The sequence below is a fragment of the Budorcas taxicolor genome, chromosome 16, assembly GCF_023091745.1.
Source record: "Budorcas taxicolor isolate Tak-1 chromosome 16, Takin1.1, whole genome shotgun sequence".
In the NCBI taxonomy this organism is placed as follows: Eukaryota; Metazoa; Chordata; class Mammalia; order Artiodactyla; family Bovidae; genus Budorcas; species Budorcas taxicolor.
In genome coordinates, this window is record NC_068925.1 from 35901012 (window position 1) to 35919895 (window position 18884).

Here is an 18884-nt window from a genome sequence, read left to right on the forward strand (position 1 = left end):
TCCCTAGGATTCTCCAGGCAAGCACACTGGAGTGGGTCGCCATTTCCTTCTCCAATGCATGAAAGTGAAAAGTGAAAGTGAAGTCGCTCAGTCGTGTCTGACTTTTAGCGACCCCATGGGCTGCAGCCTACCAGGCTCCTCCATCCCTGGGATTTTCCAGGCAAGAGTACTGGAGTGGGGTGCCATTGACTTCTCTATCAGATAATATAGGTATTAGTAAAAGACAGATCCTGGCAACAGCACATAACCATTTAAATTCTAACATCTGGAGTCAATATAGACTAACTTCAAATAACTTCTAACTTTAAGAAACTCTAGACATTTTCTTCCATATGACATTTCTCTAAATAAATAAGATGAATGCTAGAGGCCTGACTGACACATTTTTTAAAAAAATAATAATTCTCTTTGATTGCACATGACCGGTAAGTAATTTGCCTCCTGCTGCAAGCATTCTGATAATAATTCAGGTTATAAATTAGGGTGAACAATGCGGAGAGGTGGAAAACTAGTCATTGGTAACTGTATTATTTTAAATCTACTTTATGCTATTTATTTTCTTTTTTTCTTTATATGTCATTTTCCTGACAGTGAATGAGAAATATTGCCTATTCAGTAAGTGATTTCCATGAAGGAAAAACGTTGGCAAACTGGCTGCTTGCTACTTGCTTGATATTCAGAGATGAGGTCATCTGAGTACCCTGAGTAATCTTCCCCACAGATAGGATGGCGTGAGGATACAGAGATGGGTAACAATATCTGATTGATAGACCCTCACTTTCATCCTGAAATAAAGACTGGAGTATAACTGAGTCCTTGCCCTTTGATGTACAGCTCAGATAACAGCAGCCACTTCTGATTTTTCTCTTTTCACTTGGGGATGGCTGGGAAGAAAGAAGAAGCCAGGTTTACTTGTGGGACCAAATTTCTTTTCAGACTTCTCCTTCGTTGTACCTGAGAAATAAAGGACAGATCAATTAATAACTGGATTATATGATGAACACAATTTTTCGGAGTCAAGTTTTGCCACTAACTTTTGTAGATATTTTAATCCTCCTAAAAGAGGATAGTTAAATAATATCCTAAAGAGGATAGTTAAATAAGTAGTAGTTTAACTCTCCTATGTGCCTCCAGGGTAAAAATGTGTTTAAAAAAATACAGGAGGTGGGGCTGCAGCAAGGGCATGGAAGAAGAGCAAAGCCTTTAAAACTACTTAACTCTGCAGTTATCCATTCTTGGGATTTGTCGCCTGATCTGTAAAAGGTTAGTTAAAATAAAAGAAAACATAAAGAAGCTTCCTAGGTTTTTGTAAGGTATAAATATTCTATATTAATATCATCAGAGTCCACTGACTTACCAAAAAAAAAAAAAAAAAGTGATGATTCCACAAATGAGAAAGTTTTCAATTAGATATTTTTGGAAGACATGCATATAAAAAGTTAAACTCATTTGATTTCAAAAGTCTAGGTTAAGAAATGTCTAAATTTGTCAGAGAGGAGACAAGATGGTACAGTAGAAGGACTTGAGCATACCTCTTCTCATGAAAACATCAAAACCACAACTAACTGCTGAAAAACCATTAACAAAAAAGACTAGAACCAACCAAAATGACAAGGAGATGATAGGAGGGGTTCATTTGCAATACAACCTGGCTCACCAGAGGGACAAAACTTAGTTCCACTGGCTAGAGGTTAGGTACCAGTTCCTTCTACCAGGAACTCTGCACAAACCTCTTAGGCCAGACTCAACTACCAGGGGCAAACACCAGAAGCAAGAGGAGCTACTTGCCTGCAGAATGGAGACAGTAAAAAGAAAGGCAAAATGAGATAGCAGAGGAATATGTTCCGGATGAAGGAACAAGATAAGACTTCAGAAGCTTAAGTAAAATGGAGATAGGCAGTATACCCAAAAAAGAATTCAGTGTGATGATAGTAAAAACCATTCTATATTTTGAAAAAGAATGGAAGCACAGATGAAAAAGATGCAAGAAATGTTTACTAAAGAGCTAGAAGTTATAAAGAATAACAAAGTTGAACAATAGAGTAACTGTGATGCAAAATACATCAGAAGGAATCAATAGCAGAATAAAGGAGGCAGAAAAATGGATAAGTGAGCTGTAAGACAGAACAGAGTGACATGATATATTTAAAGTGGTGAAAGGGAAAAACTGACAACCAAGAATACTTCTGTATAGCAATGCTGTTGTTCAGATTCAAAAGAGAAAAGGTTTATAGAAAAGCAAAAACTGAGAGAATTCAACACCACCAAACCAAACTAGCTTTAAACAAATGCTAAAGGAACTTTTCTCAGTGGAGAAGACCACAACTAGAAAGGAGAAAATTGCAAATGGGAAAAAGCTCACCAGTAAAGGCAAACATGCAGTAAAGGTAGGAAATCATCCACTACAAACATGATGTCCAAAATTAGCAATTGTGGGACTTCCCTGGCAGTCCGGTGGTTAAGATTCACACTTCCAAAGCAGGAGGTGCAGGTTCAGTCCCTGGTTAGGGAACTTTTAGTTTTCCAAATGCTGCACATCCAAAATAGATAAAAATTAAAAAAAAAAAAAAAAAAAGCAATGGTGATAATAGGCGAGTACAAATGCAGAATATTGGAAATGCATTTGAAATTTAAGAGAACAGTAACTTAATCTTGTTTATATATGGACTGCTATATCAAAACTTTGTGGTAACTGTAAATCAAAAATATACAATAGATATATACACACAAAATAGAAAATACCAAAACAACACTAAACATAGCCATCAGATCACTAGAGAAGAGAACAAAAGAGGAAGGGAAGAAAAAAAGATGAAAACAAATGCAAAACTGAACAGAATGGCAATAAGAACATACATTTTGAGAATTACCTTACATAAAATGATTAAACGCTCCAACAGTCTAAAGACTTAGACTGGCTGGATGGATATGAAAATAAGACCCATAAATATGCATTCTACGAGAGATCCACACTAGATCTAGGGACACATGCATACTGAAAGTAAGGGCATGGAAACACATTTCATGCAAGTAAAATCTCTAGAAGCTAGATTAGTAATACTTGAATTAGGTAAAATAGACTTAAAAATAAAGAGTTTTCAAAGAGACAAAGAGGGACACTACATAATGATCAAGGGATCAATCCAGGAAGAACACATAACAATTGTAAATATATGTGCTCCCATATATATTGGAGCACCTCGATATAGGAGGCAAGGCTAACAGCCATAAAAGGAGAAATCAGCAGTAACACATAATAGTGGAGGACTGTAACACCAACTTTCATCCATTGACGCATCACCCAGAAACAAAATTAATAAGGAAATATAGCCCTTAAATGACACATTAGACCAGATGGACTCAATATTTATAGAGCATTCCATCCAAAAGCAGCAGAATACATATTCAGGTGCACATAGAATTTTCTCCTGGATAGATCACTATAATAAAAAAAAAAATGACAATAAAATAAAACCCATGGAGGCTAGCTGATTTGCAACCGAACAACCAGTGGATCGCTGAAGAAATCAAAGAAGAATCTAAAATATACTTGGAGACAAATGAAAACATGATGATCCAAAACCAATGGGATATAGCAATAGCAATTCTAAGAGGACGTTTAGAGCAATAAAAGCTTACCTCAGGAAACAAGAAAAATGTTAAACAACCTGACCTTACACTTAAAGCAACTAAAGAAGAACAATCAAACCCAAAGTTATTAGAAGGAAAGACAGCATAAAGATCAGAGCAGAAATAAATGAAATAGAGATGAAGAAAACAATAGAAAAGATCAATGAAACTAAAGTCTGGTTCTTTGAAAAGATAAATAAAATTGATAAAGCTTTAGCCAGACATCAAGAAAATGAGAAAATAAAAGCTTACTTCTCTTACGACTCAAAAAAAAAAAGAGAGAAAAAAGAGAGGCTCAAATCAGTAAAATTAGAAATGAAAAAGGAGACAAGAAACAACACAGAAATATAAAGGATCACAAGAGACTATTGCCAGAAATTTATGCCAATGAAATGGACAAACTAGAAGGAATGGACAAATTCTTAGGAAGGTACAACCTCCCTAGACTGACCCAGGAAGAAACAGAAAACATGAACCTTCCAATCAGAAGTACTGAAATTGCAACTGTGATTTAAAAACTCCCAACAAAAGTCCTCACAGGCAAATTCTATCAAACATTTAGAGAAGAGTTAACACCTATCCTTCTGAAACTATTAAAAAAAAAATCACAGAAGAAAGAACACTCCCAAACTCAGTCTATGAGACCAACATCACCCTGATACCAAAACCAGACCAAGTTACCACAAGGAAAGAAAATTAGAGGCTAGTATCATTGATAATACTGTGATTTTGGGCTCCAAAATCACTGCAGATGGTGACTGCAGCCATGAAATTAAAAGACACTTACTCCTTGGAAGAAAAGTTATGACCAACCTAGATAGCATATTCAAAAGCAGAGACATTGCTTTGCCGACTAAGGTCCGTCTAGTCAAGACTATGGTTTTTCCAGTAGTCATGTATGGACGTGAGAATTGGACTGTGAAGAAAGCTGAGCGCTGAAGAATTGATGCTTTGAACTGTGGTGTTGGAGAAGACTCTTGAGAGTCCCTTGGACTGCAAGGAGATCCAACCAGTCCATTCTGAAGGAGATCAACCCTGGGATTTCTTTGGAAGGAATGATGCTAAAGCTGAAACTCCAGTACTTTGGTCACCCTATGCAAAGAGTTGACTCATTGGAAAAAACTTTGATGCTGGGAGGGATTGGGGGCAGGAGGAGAAGGGGACGACAGAGGATGAGATGGCTGGATGGCATCACTGACTCGATGGACATGAATCTGAGTGAACTTTGGGAGTTGGCAATGGACAGAGAGGCCTGGCATGCTGCAATTCATGGGGTTGCAGAGTCGGACATGACTGAGCGACTGAACTGAACTGATCATTGATGAATATAGATGCAAAAATCCTCAACAAAATACTAGCAAACAAAATCCAACAATACATTAATAGGGCCATACACCACAGAGTGGATTCATTCCAGGGATGCAAGGATTGTTTGGTATCCACAAATCAATCAGTGTGATATACCACGTCAACAAGTTGAAAAATAAAAACTATATGATCATCTTAATAGATCCAAAAAAATGTTTTGACAAAATTCGACACCTATTTATGATTAAAAACTGTCTAGAAAGGGGGCACACAGGGAACCTACATTAATATAATAAAGAACATATATGACAAACCCACAGCTAACCTCATACTCAATAGTGAAGAGGTGAAACCATTTCCTCTATGATCAGGAACAAGAGAAATTTGCCTACTCTTGCCACTTTTATTCAGCATAGTTTTGGGAGTCCTAGCCAAAAATAAACTCAAAATGGATTAAAGACCTGAATGTAAATCCAGATACTATAAAACTCTTAGAGGAAAATATAGGCAAAATAGACTTTGACCTAAATCACAGCAATATCTTTTTCAACCCATCCCCTAGAGCAATGGAAATAAAAACAAAAGTAAACAATTGGGACTTAAACTCAAAAGCTTTTGCACACCAAAGGAAACTATAAACAAAACAATAAAATGACCTACAGAATGGGAGAAAATATTTACAAACAATGTAATCGACAAGAAATTAATCTCCAAGATTTACAAACAGCTCCTGCTGTTTATCAGTATCAAAAAAAAAAAAAAAAAAAAGAAAGAAAAAATAGGCAGAAGACCTAAATAGACATTTCTCCAAAGAATACAGACAGATAACCAAGAGGCACATGAAAGTTTCTCAACATCACAAATTATTAGAGAAATGCAAGTCAAAACTACAAGACACCAGCTCACGCCGGTCAGAATGGCCATCGTCAAAAAGTCTACAAGCAGTAAGTACTGGAGAGGGTGTAGAGAGATGGGGACCCTCCTACACTATTGATTTGAATGTAAATTGGTACAGCCACAATGGAGAACAATGTAAAAGTTCCTTTAAAAACTAAAAATAGAACTACCATATCATCCAGCAATCCCACTCCAGGGCATATACCCAGAGAAAAACATGAGCCAAGATTATGCATGAACCCCAGTGTTCACTGCAGCACTGTTTGTAATAGCCATGACATGGAAGCAACCTAAATGTCCATTGACAGAGGAATAGACAAAGAAGATATGGTGCATATATACAATGGAACAACCGTAGAAAAGAGCAAAATGATGCCACTTGTTGCATCATGGATGGATCTAGAGATTATCACAGTGGAGTAGTTTAGGCAGAGAAAGACAGATATGATATTTATATGTGAAATCTAAAAAGTTATACAAATGAACTTATTTACAAAACAGAAACAGACTCACTTGACTTAGGAAAGAAACTTATGGTTACCAAATGGGAAAGGTTGAGGGGAGAGATTTAACAGGAGGTTGGGATTAACATATGTTGTGTGCTTAGTCATGTCCGACTGTTTGTGACTCATGGACGGTAGCCCACCAAGTTCTTCTGTCCATGAAATTTGCCAGACAAGAATATTGGAGTGGGTTGCCATTTCAGGGATCTTCCAGACAAAGGAATCAAACCCATGTCTCTTGCGTCTCCTGCATTGGCAAGCGGATCCTTTACCACTAGTGCCACCTAGGAAGCCCTGGGATTAAAACATGCCTACTACTATATAAAAAATAATCAACAAGGACCTACTGTATAGCACAGAGGAGACTAGTTAATATGCCGGAATAATCTATATGGGAAAAGAATCTGAAAAAGACTAGAAGTGTGTATATATGTAACCTAATCACTTTGTTGTACACCTAATATAACATTGTATGGATAAATCAACTATACTCCAATATAAACTATAAATTAAAAAATGAAAATAGAATTCCCTGGTGATCCAGTTGTTAGGTCTCTGTGCTTCCATTGCAGAGGGCTTGGGTTTGATCCCTGATTGGATAACTAAGAAATCCAACATGCCATGTGTTGTGGTCAAAAAATTAAAATTAAAATAAAAATTACTATTTGTTAGATCTTCCTCTTAATATTTTATCAATTTGAGTAACTAGATACAAGGCCATAGTTTAAATTAGGCTCATACAAACTTCCTAGAACTAAGAGCAGTTTTAAGGTTTTAGCTTTTTAGGCTGTTTAAGAGATTGAGTATGATATTTGGAGTAAAAAGTTGACTTCAGGTTATGACTTAATTTTATATGATCTTGGTAAGTCATTTAAATCACCCTTTTGGTTCCATTTTTTTTCCCAGTTCTGAAATGAGTGTATATTTTCTTTATGATCTTTATGAAAATCAAAGAATCATTTATAAAAATACCATGTTAGCTATAAAGTTTTCTGTTAGTTTTCCTACTAATACGTGGAAAACATTCTCCTTGACTTGGCTGGTGAGCCAGAAACTTAATGTTATCTTGGCTCCATCCTGCAGGTACAATAATGTTATGAAGTAAGAATGGCTACACAGCTATCAGATATGTCATGCCATACTGCCTGGCTTTTAAAATTAGTCAGTGAACCTAAGTTTGAAATTAACTCTAGGATGTTAATTTGCTCAGGCTCAGAGATCCTGCTTGATTTTTCTGTCTGTCCTGGAAATTTATGTTTTCCTTCTCACTGAGCTAAAACATATGCATCCTGGAATATTTGTAGACAGAGTCAGACCTGAGATAATTTTAGGCCCAGAAATAAGAAACAATCCAAACCAAAATGATATGCACTGTGGAATTCTAAGTACTAACTCACTTTTTCATGTTGAACATGGCCTCCCTTTTTCTTTCCATGAAAGCCATCTGAAGATTCCCTTTGTGCTTCTGAACCAATTAGTGGAAGGAATCTTAGACTAGTGGGGCTTGGTACCTAGGAGCCATAAATAAAGAATAAGACATACTTATGGTGATAAATTCTGTAATATGAATTCAGGGGTGGGGGATAGGGAGTGAGAAGGTCCAACTGCTTTAAAACATACCCACCATCCCAGGAGTCCACTATTAATTCTGATGCTTTCCCCTTGGCAGCATCTATAGCTTAACTTTAATACCTGTAGGAGGTTTAATGCCTGTAGGAGGTTATCAACATGGTCTTGGGAAAGAGAAGTAACATTTTATAAAACAATATTATATGTTAAAATTAGGGTGCAATGTTTTGTCTTTGGTTTATTATTCTTGGTTAATTTAACAGCAGAGATTATCTGGGTTGGAGACTTGAAGGAGAAGTAGGGATTTGGAGGGAAACAAGGGGTGGATGAGTTACTGGCAGAGGAGCAGCACAGGCAAAGTCACAGTAGAAGGAAGGGCAGTGATGCTTAAGGAAAGGTAAGTTAGCACACTGGAGTGTAGGGTACATGGGAGACTATGGTGGAAAATGGGGTTATACAGTTCAGGTGGAGGTCAGATCATGAGAATGCCAGGCTAAAGGCATTTAGTTTTATCCTATAGGTGTTGAAGAACCAGGGTAAAGTTTGAAATACTTTTCTGTAGTATTTGTTCGATGTGGAATGACAGAATGATCAAAGCCACTGACACACAAAACTAAAGATTTCTCTGGTTTTGGATGCAGCTTGTTTATGGAATCATCTTTCTGCTTGGTTCATGTGATTGCTTGCTCAGGGTCAGGAATGAGATGCCAGATTCCCTAATTGTTCTGGAATCACTCTAGTCCTAGATACCTCCAACTCACCCTGTATATGGGCAGAGAACCAAAAACAATCCCTGCCTCTCTGTTTTCAGTCATGAAACCTTCCAAGGCATGTTTTCGAATCTGCAAAGAGAGGAGTGAATGTTTAATGAAAAGGGTACATTATATCAGTGGCAAAATTCCTGGAATCAAATTCTGACTCTTCCACTTATTAGTTGCATGATCTTAAGCAAATTCTTTCCCTGTTGACAACTTATGAGGACAAAATGTATATAGTAAGGTGCTACTCAAATGTAAGATTTAAATCTATTGTATTATTATTACTAATAACAATACATCAAAAAGAAATGAAAAGAAGTGAACAAATGTTATACAATTGTGAATGAAAAGGAATAGGAAAAATAAAATTGCTAGTAGAAATCAGATTCCTATGTGAAATGTACTTTTATATCAAGCATTAAACCTTTGTTATTTTACCAATCAACTGAGAAGATAAAGATGTGGTAAGAAGAGGCCAAGCTTTATAATATTGAGTGCATTCAGTTGTTTCAAGAGCTTTAAAACCTCTAAAGATTTTCGCAAATTTATTTAACATTTCAGTTAAATTACTTTAACAGTTACCACTTCAAATTGGAAAAGAATATTAAAAGTGAATATCAATCTTTATTTTTAGGTTGTGCTGTTCAACAAAATCGAGCATTTGTTACGTGCTGTACATGTATCTTTGCCCATAAAGAGCTTATGATTTATTGGTGGGGGGGAGAAGTAAGAGTCAGTATACCAATAGTTCTACTTCAGTGTAGAACATGGTAAGTGAACCTGTTATGAGACACAAAGCAAGGAGAGGTTGGGGCCTTTGGGGAAAGTGGAGTTCACATTTACTGAATGCCTACAATGTACCTCGTATACATTTTCTCATTTAATCCTCAAAAAAACTTTTTGAGAGATTAGATTATTAGTTATTAGATAAAATAACACCTGTGAAGAAGGCTGAGTGCCGAAGAATTGATGCTTTTGAACTGTGGTAGTGGAGAAGACTCTTGAGAGTCCCTTGGACTGCAAGGAGATCCAACCAGTCCATTCTGAAGGAGATCAGCCCTGGGATTTCCTTGGAAGGAATGATGCTAAAGCTGAAACTCCAGTACTTTGGCTACCTCATGCGAAGAGTTGACTCATTGGAAAAGACTGATGCTGGGAGGGATTGGGGGCAGGAGGAGAAGGGGACGACAGAGGATGAGATGGCTGGATGGCATCACTGACTCGATGGACGTGAGTCTGAGTGAACTCCGGGAGTTGGTGATGGACAGGGAGGCCTGGCGTGCTGCGATTCATGGGGTCACAAAGAGTCGGACACGACTGAGTGACTGAACTGAACTGAAGATTAAACCAAAGTCTGTTACATTCCACTGCCAAACTCTTTCTTGCCTGTCACCCTGTCTTCTGGGTGAAGCTATCCGAGTTCCTTTTGGACAGAAAGCGAGGGCTTATAAAATGATTTCGTTTGGAAAGTGTTAAATACTTATTGAACATGAGGTTGATGCTGTGAAAAATGACATTTTTCCATTTTATAAACTGGAACAATGTCCTCAACTTGAGGTTGTCAGTGTCCTGTGCCCAGTCCTCTTCATCTTCTCTTGAACATAATGACCATCTGAATGTTGTGTTCTTAATTCTCTTGCTTTTGTTTATATAATTTTACCTTTTATTTAACTTTTTGCCAAAACAATATTTTATTTACTTTTACCTTTCCTCTATTTTTATCAAAAAGAAATGACTATATATATATTCTTACGCACAACTTGTCTTATTCAGTAGTATGTTTCAAACATCCATCCGTGTAGGAAAGTGTTATTCCAGTTCATTCATTTTTACTGCTCCATAGTATTTTAATTTATAAATAGGCCATAATGTATTTACCAGTTATACTATTGATGAGCATTTAGGCTGCTTTCAGATTTTTGCTGTTACAAATAGTACTGCTAGGAGCTGTCTTGTTTCTGCCTCCTAAACACATGTTTAGGAATTTCTGTTGATACTTAGTAGAGTATGCCTATTTTCAATTTACTAGATAATGCCTGTCACATAATTTTCCAAAGTGATTCTAGCAATTTATACTACTTCCACCAGCAGATTAGTGTTCTGATTGTTCTAAATGCCCACCGATTGTCAGACTTTTTGACGTTTGCCAATCTGGTGGCTATAAAATGCTACCTTATAATATTATTGATGTGTGTTTCCATGATTACTAATGAGGCTGAGCATCTTTTCAGTTACTTATTGTTGTTTTTTTTTCTTTTGTGCGGTATCCAAGTATTTGACCATTTTTTAAACTGGACCATCTTTTCTGATTATTGATTTTTTCCTATACTGGATACTAGTACTTTGTCAGTGGCAAAGTAGGATGGACTTTGACAGAGAGAGATGATGGATATGGCAGGGGTAGCCCAGGTGGACTGTAGGGATAGGAGACTGAGAGAAATGTTCAGAAAAAAACAATTAGTCTGATTTATAGAGGGTCCGATTGGAGAAGGAAATGGCAACCCACTCCAGTGTTCTTGCCTAGAAAATCCCATGGACAGAGGAGCTGGTAGGCTACAGTCCATGGGGTCACTAAGAGTCGGACACGACTGAGCGACTTCACTTTCTCTTTTCACCTTCATGCACTGGAGAAGGAAATGGCAACCCACGCCAGTGTTCTTGCCTGGAGAATCCCAGGGATGGGGGAGCCTGGTGGGCTGCCGTCTATGGGGTCACACAGAGTCGGACATGACTGAAGCGACTTAGTAGCAGCAGCAGATTGGAGAAGGAAATGGCAACCCACTCCAGTGTTCTTGCCTAGAGAATCCCAGGGACAGGGAGCCTGGTTGGCTGCCATCTATGGGGTCGCACAGAGTCGGACACGACTGAAGTGACTTAACAGCAGCAGCATAGAGGGTTAGACAACTATAGATTAGAAATGAGAGATAACTTTTAATCAGAGGTAAATTTGGTTTGTATTGTGCAAGATCTTGAAGAAATCCATTTTAATTAATTAATGCCAGTTGGTGGTGGTGATGATGTTCAGTCGCTAAGTTGTGTCCTATACTTTGTGACCACAGGGACTGCAGCACGCCAGGCTACCCTGTCCTTTACCATCTCCCAGAGTTTGCTCAAATTCATGTCCATCAATTTGGTGATGCTATCTAACCAGCTCATCTTCTGACACCCTCTTCTCCTTTTGCCTTCAGTCTTTCGCAGCATCAGGTCTTTTCCACTGAGTTGACTCTGCATCAGGTGGCTTTAGCATCAGTCCTTCCCATGAATATTCAGGGTTGGTTTCCTTTAGGATTAACTGGTTTGATATCCTTGCAGTCCAAGGGACTCGTAAGAGTCTTCTCCAGCACCACAACTTGAAAGCATTTAGACCTTAGCCTAAAGGCCCATGGGCTATATTCATTTTTTAGAAGTTTTAGAAATTGAAATAGAATAAATCACAGTGTACATTTCTGTCCTATTCTGCGTGAAGAGAAGTTTTTCTATCTGTGATAGGCAGAATAATGGCCACCAATGATATTCACACAGTATTCCTCCCACCCCAAATCTGTGAATATATTGCTTCATTTGGCAAAAAGGACTTTGCACATGTGGCTAACATTAAGAAACTTGAGACGGATCATCCAAGTGGGCCCAATCTAGCCACAGGAATTTTTAAAAGCAGAGAACATTTCCAACTGTTCAGAGAGATGAGATCACAGAAGAATAGGATTTTCTGGCTTTGAAGGCAAAGGAAGAGAACCACAAACCAGGGAATATGAGATTCTGTCTAGAGGCTCCAGAAGGAGGCACAACTCTGGCGACACCAGTGAGATGCAAGTCAGACTTCTACAGAACTGTGAAATAACTAACTTGTATGGTTTAAACCACCAAGTTTCTATTGACATGTAGCAGCAGCAATAGGAAACTAATACACTGGACATATTAAATTCAGAAAAACAAAAGCAAAGTGATTTTTTTGTTTGTTTTTTAAAGCTACCTTAGGAGAAGAAAGAGACTTGAAAAACTTAAAATCATGTTCCACTTCAAAGGCCTTAGGAGGTGTACGTTTGAAGAGCAAAGACATCGAGCTCATTTTTTGCCATCTGCATATAAAGATACACACACATATTAAAAACATGGTTAAGGACATACCTATGCCTACTCAACAAGTATCCATCATGTCCTTTGTCTGGGCCTCCAAATTCTCTGGCTCCCATGGCACCAGTGCTCATGATGTGACCTTTGCACTTAACTCTTATTTCACTTCCCAGAGCTCCCTCCAAAGAAATCACCAGGATTTCTACTGAACCTCAACATTCCATGAAGTTAACTTCATTAATAGCCATTGGGGGGAAAAAAAAAAAACAAAAACAGAAATCTCTGGTATAAAACTAATGTTTGATTTTTTGTGACTCAGGTCAAACTTCCACTATAGTTAAAACTTACTCATGTATATATTTTAAAAGTCATAACTAAGTATTAAAAGTGTAAATGTATGTATTCTAAATGTAAATATATATCCTACTTTAACATATCCCAAATATATCATATTGTTTCATACTTTGTATCTATCATTTATATCTGTTGCCTCTGCTTGTAAAGTTCTCCATTAATCATTCTTTATTTGTTCCACAGTATCTTTTGAGTGCCTACTATGTGCTAAGCACTGAACTAAGAATTGGGTATATAAAGATACATAAAACATGCTCCTAGTCTTCAAGGAACTCAAGAGAATGGTAAATAAAATGCATATTAACAAATCAGAATATAGTGTTTTAAGTACTAAGATACATGGATTCTCAAGACTCAGCAATTACCCAAGGAGATTCATCAACTTTGCCTGGTGAACTTTGCCATATCCTGATGAATCTTGGCTTTACTATCACACTTCTTACATTTTAGCCAGATTTTTCCCCAGTACTCCTTACTGCCCAGCTAAGACAAGCCTTGAACACTTCGGTGTGGTTTGGCAATCATTTAGAACCCTCGTTAATTGTTCCCCAACTGTTTCTGTTTTGAACCAAGTTCTGTGTGGCTTATGACTCTTAGCTTCAATTCCTGTTTACAAGTGTTCTACTGACTTTTGGACTAGATGATGGCGTTGTGTCTCCTCAGCCTTGACTTACTCAGGATTTCCCTAGAAGACTCTATCTTAGACACTCTTCTCTGATTCTTTCCACTTTGGACTCATCTTGTCAGTTATTCCAGTTTTAAGTGAGTGCGTGAATGAGTGAAAGTCATTCAGTTGTGTCTGACTCTTTCTGACCCCATGGATAGTCTAGGAATTCTCCAGTCCAGAATACTGGAGTGGGTAGCCGTTCCCTTCTCCAGAGGATCTTTCCAACCAGGGGGTTGAACCCAGGTCTCCTGCATTGCAGGCAGATTCTTTATCAGCTGAGCTACCAGTGAAGGCCAAGAATACTGGAGTGATCTGCTGGATATTACCAGTCTAGGTATTCAAGTCCTGTGAGGGCTAGACATTTAGACATCTACCATTTAGGGCTGGGCTTTGCTGATGTTGAAAGCTCAGGTGAGCACTAGTCACTTCCATTATGACAAATATTCAGCTGCAGTCAAAACCAGGACTGAGCTTTGCAAAAGCATAAAACAACTTTTCACCAGTATTTTATTCTTTACTGGGGACTGTTCTCCATCCCCTATGCCTATAAGCATGCTCAAGTCTCCCTCACAAATAAGCAAACTCATGAAACAAACTCTTCCTCAGTCCTACAGCTATTTGACTTCCTAGCAAAGTAACCTATGCTGTCAGCACCTCACAGCTCCCATTTATTTCTCAGCCATGACGATGCAATTTTTACCCATCACTCTTTGAAACTTAGAATCATTAGTGACCTTTCAGCTGACAGACATGCTGGATCCACTGTTTACTTTTCTGTTGTCCTATGTGATTTCACCGCCACATTCTACAAATATGTCCTCTCACTTTTCTTCCTCTCTAATCTCTTGATTTCCATCGCCCCCATTTGTTTCTGGCTTTCCTTTCAACCTATTGGCTATTCCTTCTTAATGGTTTTCACTGGTTTCTCTTCTTTGGTCTGCTCTTTACAGGCCATTTCTTGATTTCTTCCTTAGTTTTCTGTTTCTGCTCATTCTGTATACAGGACCCGAGTGACTTATCCAGATTGAAAATACTACTATGCTGAAAGACTCTGATGCTGGGAGGGATGGGGGCAGGAGGAGAAGGGGACGACCGAGGATGAGATGGCTGGATGGCATCACTGACTCGATGGACGTGAGTCTGGGTGAACTCCGGGTGTTGGTGATGGACAGGGAGGCCTGGCGTGCTGTGATTCATGGGGTCGCAAGGAGTCGGACATGACTGAGCCACTGAACTGAACTGAACTGATGACACCAAAACTTTTACCTATAGGTCTGACCTCTTTGGGGAGCTCTAGACAGATCTATCTGCTCATTAAATGTCTCCACTTGGAAATCCCACAAACATCTCAGACTTAAACCTGTCCAAAAACAAATTCACCATCTTTTTCTTCAGACCTCCTCTTCTCCTTGTGTATTGTATCATAGTGATTTCTGTAGTTAAAAATCCTTATGTTGGGCCTTAAAAGTCTTATTATGCTTTGGCCCCTATAGACTTTTCTTGCTTTATATTATGCAAGATATTATATCCTCACTACTTGCTCCCTGGACTCCAAGCCTTGAAAGACTATAACATGGTCTTTCAATATTTAGTGTGTATGCTTAGGCAGTTCCTTGATCTTTGTTCAGTTAAATCCTGTCTGCCTTTCTGTGGTTATTTTAAGAACTCATGTTCCTAGAGGTATTATTATACCAAATTATAGCTTTTGTTTACTTATTTCTCCCTTTCCCTCAGTTGCAAAGTTACTGAAAAGTTCTGGGCTTTTCATCTTCGAATTCTCCATGTTCAGCACAGTGTGACAGTATCATATAGTTTAATTTCATCTGCTCACCTAAAGAATACCAAATGCTCTTACCTTTGTCGGTCAAATACCAGAGGATATTCATATGTTAGCTTCTTCTCTGTGAATTTGCTTTCTTCTTTTATTTCTATGGGATATTCAGTAACATCACAAGGCAAAATAAAATCACTTGTCTGTGATAGTTCAAAGGTCCTGCGCTGTCCAAAATATCCACAGTAATGACCATTGAGGGCATGCCAGAGCCTGGGGAAAGGCAAAGGTAGGGAGAAGAAAGTAACTGGAGTTCAGTGGAAATTACTCTGTTTAGGTCACTTATGTAGATTTTTCTTGGCCCAGCAGGGATTTTAAACTCGAGTCCAGAACCCTACCTATTAAATATGTGGAGCTAATCATAACATAAACATTTTTACTAGTTGGAATTCTAATCTACAACAATTTTGGAAATGTCATTTTAAATCTATACTTATGATAACCACTTATTAAACTCAGAAGACTAGAAATGGATTTTTCCCAAAATAGTAGTGCTCATTCAACTGTCTAATTTCTGTATCAGCTGTCTAATTTCTGTATCAGCATCAACAGAACTTATGGGAGGAGACATCTACTAATGGTTTCACTCTTACCAAAATCATTTCAACTGCCATCTGCATTTTCTACTATTTTGGAAACGCCATACTATTTTTTACAACTGAGTTCTTCAATAAGGTAGCAAAAGAAGTGATTCTTTATATATATGCATTATTTCACTCCAAGAGGTCGTTCTAAATAACCCACATGGTTTAAAGTCATACAGAATGTCATTAGCAAGAGTATGTACCCTATGTCTTATGGAAATAAGACACAAATAAAATAATGTCCAACAGATCTTCCACTTATGTCTTGATTTCAAGCTCAAAATAGCAAGTGATGGAAACAATCATAATGTGCCTACCTCAATGACCCAGGAGGAGAATAATCTAAATGGACTAACAGTAGATTCTACAAAGTCTAGGTAGTATCCCAGTTCGAAGAGGCAGGCACTGAGGAGGAGGTAAAACAGGGGAATCCAGTCAGGGGTCCTCACACCTTACAGTGGCCTGGAAATGTACCCTTCCTTTCATACTTTAATTCCCCAGTGCTATGTAGATGTTTTTATGGACTTCCCAGAGACTTGACTAAAGTGAAATTGACAAGCCTTCTCAACACAGAAGTTAGACAGATGAGGGACTGGCTTCAGGACAACTCTACATTCATTCTGCTGCAGGCAAGGACTGAAGTAATTCTTGGTCTTCTTGTTTTCTGGTGTTTCCTGCTTCATGTGCAATGTTCCCAAATGACTAATCCCATCTCTCAGCCTGGTTTTCTAGGAGTCAGATATAGATTTGGGTCTTTACCCTTCTCTAGCCTCTGTCCCAAAGCTAAGCCTTTATTATGCTTTTTCCTATGATAAAATCAATCTTTTGGACCAACAAGATTTAGAGTGTTAAATGCTTCCCTGGTGGCTCAGTTGGTAAAGAATCTGCCTGCAGTGCGGGAGACCTGGGTTCAAACCCTGGGTTGGGAAGATCCCCTGGAGAAGGGCATGGTAACCTCCTCCAGTATCCTTGCCTGGAGAACTCCATGGACAGATGAGCCTGAGGGGCTACATGCAGTCCATGGGGTTGCAAAGAGTCAGACACAATTGAGTGATTTTCACTTACACTTAGGAAGTGGCAGTGAGTATTAGCAGAAAGACTTATTTGTGAAAAGAACTGTATTCTGAGATAGCTGTTAAATAGAGCTAAGTTTTTTGAACTGAGTATTTAGGGATAGCTTCACTTGAAGGAATTGTAAAGTAATTCCTCCATGCTATAGATAACTGGTTTGAGCAGGAAAAGCTTATAAACGATAGAGGTGTGCACACATGTAACATGTGGGGAGTGTGTGTGTGTGTGTGTGTGTGTGTGTGTGTATTATAATGCCCAATTAACACTTCTGATGACAACTGAAAATAAGCTAGAGCAGAGACTCAAGGGAGAGAGTTTTGGAAAACATCTATAATAATTAAATGTAATTATCATGTCAGTTCATTTTTCCTATGAATAAAACAACAGATCTCTTTGACAGAGAAAGCAGCTCTGTTTGCCCTCAAATGAGATCTTATCTTAAAGATTTATCTTTAACTCGGTATTTCTGAAAGATTTTCATCTTTCCATATTTCAAATGTTTTCCTTTTTTTCCTTTGCATCTTTTCTCAATGAATGACACTAGTATTCATCTAGTTTTATAATGCCTGGAATCATTTGACATCTATCTCTTACCTTCTCTTTCAGTTAAAGTTTATGTCTTCTGGATTTTGCCTTCTGGATAGTTCTCAAATCCAAAATATTTATTCCTACCACTGTTACCACTCCCTGAGTTCACACCACTGTACTCACCAGTGACATCTACCTGGTCTTTGTGCTCCCAATTTTGCTGCTCCAAAATCCATACCTCACACATTATTACTTTTAAAACGTATCTCAAATTAAATGAGTGTTAGTCGCTCAACTCCTCTGCCCATGAAATTCTCCAGGCAAGAATACCGGAGTGGATAGCCATTCCCTTCTCCAGGGGATCTTCCCGATCCAGGGATCAAACCCAGGGCTCTCGCATTGCAGGCAGATTCCTTACTGTCTGAGCCATATATAAACTCTACTAATTATGTTACTCACCCACTTAATATTTTTTGGTGGCTATTTATCTCAAGATGAAGATCCAAATCCTGAACAGTGTCTGATACAATGCTATATGGTCTTGTCCCTGTCTGAATCACCAGGCTCAAGCTCATATAGCTAGCTAGGGTCTTCTGAATTTCAGACCATGGTCATTCACACAACATAAAATATTTCTTCCTTTTCATCTTCATTATGTTTAAACTCTTGAAAACACTTTGAAACCTCTTTATCTCCTTTGATCTTACCTACTTTTATGCCCTTAAGAGGCCAATTTATTATCATGATTTTTTAATGTAATTTTTTAAGCTTGCATTTTATATTGAAGTATAGTTGATTAAAAAAGTTGTGTTGGTTTCAGGTGTAAAACAGAGTGATTCAGTTATACATGTACATGTATATATTCTTTTCCAAATTCTTTCCCCAGGTTATTACAGAGTATTTGGCTTAGTTCCTTGTGCCATATACTAGGTCCTTGTTGGTTATCTATTTTGAATAGAGCAGTATGTACATGTCAATGGCAAATTCCCAATTTATCCCATCTCCCTGGTAACCAAAAATTCATTCTCTAAGTCTGTGAGTCTGTTTCTGTTTTGTGAATAAGCTCATTTGTATCATTTTTTTTAAGATTCTGTATTTAAGTGATATCAT

At 38.0% G+C, this 18884-nt stretch overlaps 1 protein-coding gene across 1 annotated transcript in view; it reads right to left on the reverse strand.

The window, feature by feature from the left end:
- Positions 1–870: 870 nt before the first annotated feature.
- Positions 871–18884, reverse strand: part of WDR64 (WD repeat domain 64) — a 124563-nt gene continuing 106549 nt past the window's right edge. Inside the window, exons 24-28 of the mRNA XM_052653988.1 lie at positions 15616–15804; positions 12639–12744; positions 8669–8749; positions 7736–7849; positions 871–954 (exon numbers count right to left, since the gene is read on the reverse strand). Of these exons, the coding sequence (XP_052509948.1) occupies positions 871–954; positions 7736–7849; positions 8669–8749; positions 12639–12744; positions 15616–15804 (574 nt within the window). The remainder of the gene's footprint in view (positions 955–7735; positions 7850–8668; positions 8750–12638; positions 12745–15615; positions 15805–18884) is intronic.